The sequence below is a fragment of the Aptenodytes patagonicus genome, chromosome 5, assembly GCF_965638725.1.
Source record: "Aptenodytes patagonicus chromosome 5, bAptPat1.pri.cur, whole genome shotgun sequence".
Lineage (NCBI taxonomy): Eukaryota > Metazoa > Chordata > Aves > Sphenisciformes > Spheniscidae > Aptenodytes > Aptenodytes patagonicus.
Genome location: NC_134953.1, coordinates 11,657,753 through 11,666,203, shown reverse-complemented (window position 1 = coordinate 11,666,203; position 8,451 = coordinate 11,657,753). Strand labels below are relative to the sequence as shown.

General features: G+C 42.2%; 1 protein-coding gene across 1 annotated transcript; it reads right to left on the bottom strand.

Annotated features, from left to right (window-relative positions):
- Nucleotides 1-3,256: 3,256 nt before the first annotated feature.
- LOC143160351 (beta-microseminoprotein-like) lies at nt 3,257-7,593 on the bottom strand. The gene is made up of 4 exons (XM_076338073.1): nt 7,583-7,593; nt 6,130-6,235; nt 4,441-4,546; nt 3,257-3,736 (listed from the first exon to the last, which is right to left on the bottom strand). The coding sequence occupies exons 1-4, from the start codon at nt 7,583-7,585 to the stop codon at nt 3,607-3,609; spliced, it is 345 nt and encodes a 114-aa protein (XP_076194188.1). The 5' UTR covers nt 7,586-7,593; the 3' UTR covers nt 3,257-3,606.
- Nucleotides 7,594-8,451: the final 858 nt, after the last annotated feature.

Here is an 8,451-nt window from a genome sequence, read left to right as displayed (position 1 = left end):
TGTGTCACCTCCTTTGGTGGAAACTAAAACCAGCAACCCTACAATTCCCATGCACTATGGTGCAGTAGTTTCTCAGAAAGTATTTCCAAGTCCTCTAGCCTCAACCCTAAAGTGCTGGAGTCTGTGCTAGGCATGGTGTCATTAGAAGACGCCTTCAAATATGCTTTCTTAGCATAGGCATGCAAAGGGAGGTAAACAGGCTCATGGCCTAGCTGCTAATGGGCACAGTGCTCCCAAGCAACGTCACTGAATGTGGATAGATTGTTTTGTGAATGGTAAGTCTTGAGTTTTCCAAGCAGGTGAGAGTGGGAAGCAGAAACAGAAGAGGCAAGCTAGTATTTCTGCTTGCAGTCACGCTGTCAGCCAGTTTGCCCAAGAAACACATGGGCTTTGTGGTAGGTGAATTGTGATTGTATGTGCAAGTATGTGGGTGAAGTTCCAAAATGGTTCTAACCCAACTTCAGCATCTTTGGCAGGTGCTGAAGGGGCTGGGGCTGGTCATCCAGAACAAGGAGTTGGACCAGAACACTGGAAAACAAAAATTTGGTGCTAGAATAAGGAAGGCGGTAGCTAGAGGCAAGTAGCAAACTAACAGCCTGCACATGCACTGGATTAAACCAATTAGGGAGCTGAAGTCTCAGGTAAAGGCAGCTTATTGCTGCAGGAACAAACCTAGTAAGAAGACGAGCTCCTCTTTGTGGGTGGAGCTCAAATTGCATCTGCTGCTGTGATGGCAATAACACAGAGAAAAATCTCTCCTTTATGCTGTATAAAAAGGCTGAAGACTATTACACAAGCTCCAAAATGATCTGTCCACACTCCATTCCGCTATAGCAAATCAGGATGGCCTCACAAATGCCCACCTCCTCTTGGCAGGCAAACTTTTTTGCTCTTCTTCATTGGATATTGGGACAGGCTATGAATCTGAACGTTCTACCTGCTGTGAACAGTAAGATTCATGTCTGAGAACATGAATTCTGTCTGTACACGGATGGCACCTGTAATATATGGGATAGAATAATGGCTTGGTTTTTTAAACTTCCTCTCATGGCCTTGGTGCTTGTGTAGAGTCCATCTGAAATGACTCAGGAGTTGTAATGCACCTAGCCTTTGGACAATTTTCAGACGTTAGATAATGGGATGCCTCATCTGCTTCTACTCTGTCTGAGGGCACTCAAACCGGCAAACTTAAGCACACAGTGAAACATTCTGTTTCAGAGATCAGGTAGTGATCTGCAGCAGAATAGAAAAGACTGGTGCCCTCAGAACAACTGGAGAAAAAGAAATTAGCAGACTTTAGTGATGCAGAAAAGGAATTAACTGAGGGGGGGAGGAAGGTGGCAGGAAGGAAAAACATGGTCTCCTCTTTCGGACGACTGCACAGAACTTGACCTCTTGTATACAGAAACCATAAACACAAAGCTCAACTTCAGTCAAATGCAGGTCACAATTCCAGACTCATCAACATTTTCAGTTTAGGCTATGGTACTGCAGAAAAGGAATAATTCAGGGGTTCAGAAGCAGGTGTCTCCGTACTGAACTCAGACTATCTCTGCAAATACTGAGAAAGTTTATACCACTGCCTCCAGAAATGTCATCAGAGCACATTGCCTTTTGGTTACTGTTACATTCTTAGTCTTTGTATTCCCTAGCTTGTAGTCTTCCTGAATATAATTATGAAGTCTGGATCTTATTTTTTACTGATTCTATGAAATAGTTCCTTATCACTAAGGACATCTAATCAAGACAGATACTAATCATGTGCCTAAATAGTTGGTTACAAAGCTTGCTCCACAATGCACTATTATTGACTATCTGCGTAAAAACACCACAAACAGGTCCCGGTAGCTTCCAGATATGGGTAGGTGTTAGAAAAAAACCTAATTCAGCAGTCAGTTTTGGGTGAGTTTGTAGGTAAACTACAAAATAAATGGGTGTTGTAACAGACAAATTGTCAAGTTAGCTCTTGTAAGTATATGATCAAAATCCCACTGTCTAAAGATAATATGGGAAGAGGTATCCTTTGTTCTCAAACTAAGGTATTTTGGGTGTTAAGCTCTGAACTTCTACATACAGCATGTTCCTGGGCTTCACAAGAACATCGGTTCAGTTACAGCCCAATCTTGCATGTGCTCCTGGGCAGCCTGTTGACACCTGTGTCTTATCTGATGTGGAGCACAAGACCTCAAACAGTGTTGCGTGGGTTTTGGTAGCTTAGAAAGGAGAAAATGGGACAGATGCAGCTCAAATCATGCAGAACCCTCTAACCTTTTTCCCAGTAGATGTAATTGTTGGTGCTCTTGAGGCAAGTGCCTTATGGCTTTGTGACACCTTTAGTCTATTTGCACAGTGACATTAACAGCTTTGGCTTGTAAACTGTTGTATGAAGTATGTTACTGTGGGCCCTCTTCCAAGAGGGTGTGTGGCAAGCAATTTTTAAAAAGCATAACCAGCAGGGCTGTCTTCCTGGGGAAGGAGAAAGGGAAGCAGAGGTGGAATAAATCACTGGCATGTAATTCCTAGGGTCCTGTGTTGCTTACCATTGCACATGTGGTCAAGGCTGACAGAAGCTGAGGTTTGCTTTGCCCCTGCAGACAGCAAGACTGGGCCCTGCTGACAAGGTGTGTGCTCATTCCATAATTCGAAACGAGGAACTATGGAAGCTCTTATACACTCTTTCTGTTATAGGGAAAAGAGGATATGGACACATAGGATGCTCATAGTCACTTGTGGAAAGAGGCAACTGAACAAATGTACCCATAAAGATTATGAAGGAGTGCACCGAGGGAGAGCTTATACCAGCCCGTGTATCCCACTCAGTTACTGTTTGTGGATTTGCCGAGCTTCTTCCCTGTTTGAGCCCAGTCCAGATCAGTCTCTCCATCCAGCCACAATCCTGTCCATTGGCCAATTTGATAACTTGAATTTCTTAAAGGTTAATCTGAATAAAGGACCCTTTCTTTTACCCAAACCCCAGGTTGAGGACTGGGTCTGCTGTGCTGTGGGTGCAATGGAAGTATAGTGCTGGGTTAGACTGGGTAGCTGGTGGCTCTTGCAGTCCATAGGTTGGGCAGGCTCCAGCGAACCTTGTAGGATAAAAGATCATCATATAAGACATTGTCCTAGAAAGGAGAGTGTTCAGAAAGATTTTTAAGTTGCTTTTCATATCTTTCCCATTGATTTTTGGAATGTTAATTCTTTAGGCTTCCATCCTCAAAGAAAATAAGTCACATGAATTTCTGATGCTTCATCTGATTTTATTTTAGCTTTAAGATACAGCTGTGCACAGATAACAGAGTATACTCCCTGGCACTGATGTGTGACTGGAGAAGAATTAAAATTAGCAGCTACTGATGATGCTTAAAAATGTTGGCTTTAATTTCTGCTCTCAAGGAAGGAACAAATCAGTTCTTTCTTCATGGGGAAGCAGAAGGCAGAGAAACCAAGAGAGTCTTTTGTGAGTAGATATTTAGTTTTATCATTTGTTAGGTTTTATGAGTAGATTTCACTCAACAGCTGTATTTTTCACTGTTTTTGAATTTGTGAGGGAGAGAACCCTTAAAACAAAAAGAGGGAATTATCCTCCAAATCCACAATCCTTCTCTGTTAGCCCACCCACCCATGGACTGGGCATTCTTTTGAGTGATCGTTTTTCTCCACTACTTTATAAGTGCAGGTCTCCTTGTTGAAAATGCTTACACACTTCTCTTCATCGTAGCTAACTGGTGTTGCAAAGCTGTCATTGGGAAAAGAAAAAGAGGTGATGAGACCAAGAAGTAAACAGCTTCCATTTCAGATGGTATCTACACTTTCAATATGAATAGGCTATACTGAGGTGGTGTTCAGGAGCAGAAAAGGGAGCTCACATGAAGCTCCCAGCTCAAAAGTTACTTAGCCTGCTGCTTAAGCAGGATTAGGGGAGAGTTGTTTACTGGTCTGATTTACATCCAAGGGATGTTTGTTGTGTTTATTTGCTACTCAAATATCATCGATTTTTTTTTTTCCCAGCCATAATATGGAACAAGAATTGCATGAGCGGTTGGGTATCACTATAGTAAAAAGTACAGGCAGGCCAATGTATCTTAAGCTGCCTCTCAGAGTAAAGAGGGGCTATGTGTGGCTTTGGGAAGATCTGGATTAGGAGCCATAGAAGTAAGTAACTACGTGTTCTCTCTTGAATCAGTATCTTGCATGAATTTTTAGCCTCAAGAAGAATTAAGTCCTTTTTTAAAATCAAGAATCATTTTTTAAACATGAGCTATATTTGTCAAAGGAACTTCTTGCATGCTCAGTGATGATGGTGTTGGGCTAATGCATAACTTTGTGATACGAAGTGAGAGGAGGGTCACGGTCGTTTCTTAGGGACCCCTGTGTGAAGGGAAGTGCTTTGTGCTGTATCATGGCAGTGGAGGAAAACCCCCACTGCTGCTCCTAACTTACCTGGAGCAGCAGCTGATTCCGTCCCTGGAACAGGAGCAGTCATAGCAGTCTGCATTCCTCCAGTGGGAACCAAATTCATGCAGCTTTCCATTCCAGTCATGGCAGCCTGAAAACATAGTGTGCAAGCAGCCTTCCGTGTCAGACCTACTGCACTAACAACTCTATTGCTTGTACAAAATGGTGGGATCTTTGTTGGCTTTTTACATTAACATCCCTATCTGGCAAACACTGAGGGTCCCCAACAGAGCAGGACTGCTACTATTCTAACGCATGGAGAAGGGTATCCTGGGTCCCTCTCTTTCCTGTGGTTCTTGGCAGCATCGGTTTCCTGGAGTAGCTCATCTTAAGTACAGGAATTGGAGCACCCAGGAGAAAGACAACTAGGCACAGATCTGGTCAGAATTAGGAAAAGGCTTTGAATTCCCCCTCATTAACACCAACTATTGTTGACTCCTCATTTAGAGCAAGACTAAATCTGCCCGGAAAACTTCCCAGTCCTCAGCTGCAGTAAGAAAGCACATATTGGATACAAAGTTCCTGTCCAACACTCATGGAATTGCAGATGACACCAAGCTGAGTGGTGCGGTTGACATGCCTGAGGGATGGGATACCATCCAGAGGGACCTGGACAAGCTCGAGAAGTGGGCCCATGTGAACCTCATGAGGTTCAACAAGGCCAAGTGTGCAAGGTCCTGCACCTGGGTCGGGGCAAGCCCCGACCCCCAGGTTGCCCAGCGAGGTGGTGGATGCCCCATCCCTGGAAACATTCAAGGTCAGGTTGGACGGGGCTCTGAGCAACCTGATCTAGTTTAAGATGTCCCAGCTCATTGCAGGGGGGGTTGGACTAGATGACCTTAAAATATCCCTTCCAACCCAAACTATTCCATGATTTTATGAATAAACTTCCTAAATGAGTGATCTGGAAAGCAGAATTTTATGAGGGCAGGACAAGACAGAATGGAGGATTTGGGGGTGCTATGTTGTGTCTTTGCCCATAAATATGTTCTGTTTCTTTGGCAATGTTTACTCATTTTTCTAGTTGGAGCACTAGCTTTCCCAGAAAAAGCTCTATTTTGGGGCACTCAGTTTATTTTCCATACCGGCACACATCAGCTCTTCTTGTGTCCAAATAATTGCATGTTTCTTTTGAGCACTTATTTTCCTGCAGCTCCACTCATCTGCAGACTGGTAGACTAGCTGCGTTCAGGAAGAGCAGTCCCAGACTCAAGGGAAGCAGCCATTCTGTTCTTAAGAACTTTCCTTGGATCGTGAAACAACTAATGAGTAAACTGACCAGTGTGCTGAACATTTGCTAATCTGTTTCCTGCTTTATACTGACCACACACACATAGAGAAAGATCCTTCTTCTCCCTTCTCTGTATTTCTAAATATGCTGCCATAGTGAAAACATGAATTATTACTTCATGTAGATTTATAAACTAAGCCCATGCTATTTTCCTTGACAAAATTCATTTGTAGTTTGGCCTGTGTGATGCTCCTCTAATAAACTCTTCTGGTTTTATAACATATTATAAATTCCCTGCTCTCTATACCGCATTTCCCCCCCATTTCCCAGTGGTTTCTCTTTCCACTTATTTCTAAATTGTGATAAATTGCACCTAATGGGCAAATCAAATCAGGCAGTGCTTGTGGTGATGTCTATCAAGTTGAGGACAGTTGATCTCTTACCTGTGATCTTATCAGATATTTCTAGCTTCAATGGCTGAATGAAGCAATCAGCATTGGACAGTGTCACACTAATGGCAAGAACAAGAAGGCAGGCCAAGATGATTTTCTGAACAAGAAAGCAGAATTAATATGAATACTTAAGTTACTACTAAGATATCTTGAGGATAAATACTACCATTAGAAATAGGAAAATACATTGTGGTTTCAAATCAAAATCCATTGTCTTTTGCAGTTTAGACACTTTAACACGCAGTCAGGAATACTGAGCCATTTAGAAGGAGCAGAGGTAGAGCATCATTTAGGAGGGGAAAAGAAAGTCTGTCTTTCCAAGCTGTTAAAATCAAGCATTGCCTAATACAGGACAGATGATAGACTCGGATACTGTTTGTGAAAGTAGTGTGTTCTACTCCTTTCCCCTCCCCATTCATTATTCTTGTCATTATTTTCTCCATAGGATTGGTCACCGACTGTCTCTGCCACTAACCTCACTCACAGTTGTAAAAACTTCTTCACTGAAGTCTGAAGAACCTACTGGATGTTTCACCCTAATATTGAAGGATTAGGAACAAGCTGAAGAACTTTAGCTGAAGTTGAACCCTCAAGATTTGGCCCTGCTTTGAGCAGGAGGTTGGACCAAATGACCTGCAGGTGGCTCTTCCAACCTAGATAATTCTCTATTTTATGACCTTTGTTAGCAGTTTTTTTCTGAAAGTTCAGCTTAAGTTCCTCAGCAAGTCCCTTATCCTTCAATATTAGTTTGAAACGTTTGAAGGGCTTTCATTGGGGATATGAAGGAAATAAGTGCAAGAACTCTAGGGTGGAATTAGCTGTGATGAATTTAAAATCTTGGTAAGAGAGGAAAGGTAGACCAGGAATAAACAATGACATATACACACACACATATATTGTATTTATATGTGGGTTTTTCGGACAGAGTAGAACTGGTGACTTACAAAAAGAAGTCATATCTGAGAGGTGGGAGGAGGAAGAACTAGCATTTAATTTTGCGGAGGAGAGGTTAAAACCCACAGAACTGCAACAGAGCTGCAAATGAATAAAAATCAAGATAATGTTTTTTAGTTTAACTAAATGTTCAGATGTTATCCAGTTTTCACAAAAATGAAGGCCAGTTCTAGGTTGAGACACAACAGAGCTGCTTTCTATCAGAAAAGAGATTACCTCCAAACACTACAGGTAAGTGAAAACAGGTTATAATAAAAAGCCTTAGCTGGAATCCTATTAGACATCTCCTGCCATATACATGCTGATATCCTTTACTCAAGGTTCTTACCTGCCTGTGCCTTTCTGTCCGACTTTAGCTCTCAAACCACAGAATTTCTACTTTCTCCAAGTTGCTTAGATTTCTGAGTACTGAGATAAATCCAACAGAACCTCCTTTAAAATCTATAGCAAAATACCATGGTCTTTTACCGTATAAGATGTAAGGACTCACCATTCTTGCAGAATTACGAGGCTTCCAGTAAGGAGACAACCTGTAAGAAGCTCATGTTCCCAAAGAACTTATATAGAGAGGGAATTTATGATACCAGTCCTTGAGCGAACTGAACATGCATGAATAACTCCAATGAGTTTTCTGCAAAATGACCTCATGGGGTGGACATTATTAAAATAAGCCAATTATGTACAGGAAGGTTTGGTTCTGAAAGGCACTGAAGAAATAGGTGTGGCTGGAAGGCAGTTATGGGTGGTACTTCAAAAGGAATTTCAAGCCTGGAAAGAATATTTAGCACTTGCCCTGAGAAACCCATTAGAGACATTGTGATTGTCACAACAAAATTTGCATGCTTAGTTTGAACTATCTAGGTTTTAAAAGAGAGGAACTTTGAACAATCATTCAGCTTGCTTGTTCATCAGCTGAAGATGAAAGAAGGCTCTTGTGGAAAAGGAGTGGTGGTTGGAAGGGTTACATGTAAAGCAGGGTTTCTGTGGAGAGTGGCTAGCATCTGTAGGCCCTTAGAAAAGGGTCCTAGATAACTGTTTTCTTCCTTGTTTAGTTTTCCATCATGTAGAAGACCTATATGCTCAGGTCCTCTGTGAGTGGGGAAAAAATAGGCATCATATATTTTCTTCCTTCATCCTTGTAGCCGAGGAGATATGGTCCCTTTTCTGCAGAGGTTGTACGTGTCAGGGACAGACATGCTTTCCAAATGCTTAGGACAGTAATTTGATAGCAAAGGAGTCAAGTACAGTCCCCTTTTGCTTAGCTTTATCTAGTTGGTTCAAATATTGTAAACTGCATAGCCCTGGTAGGGGAAGAAGCCTTCCCCTTATTACCAGGGCTACGCAGCCTGCAATACTTGA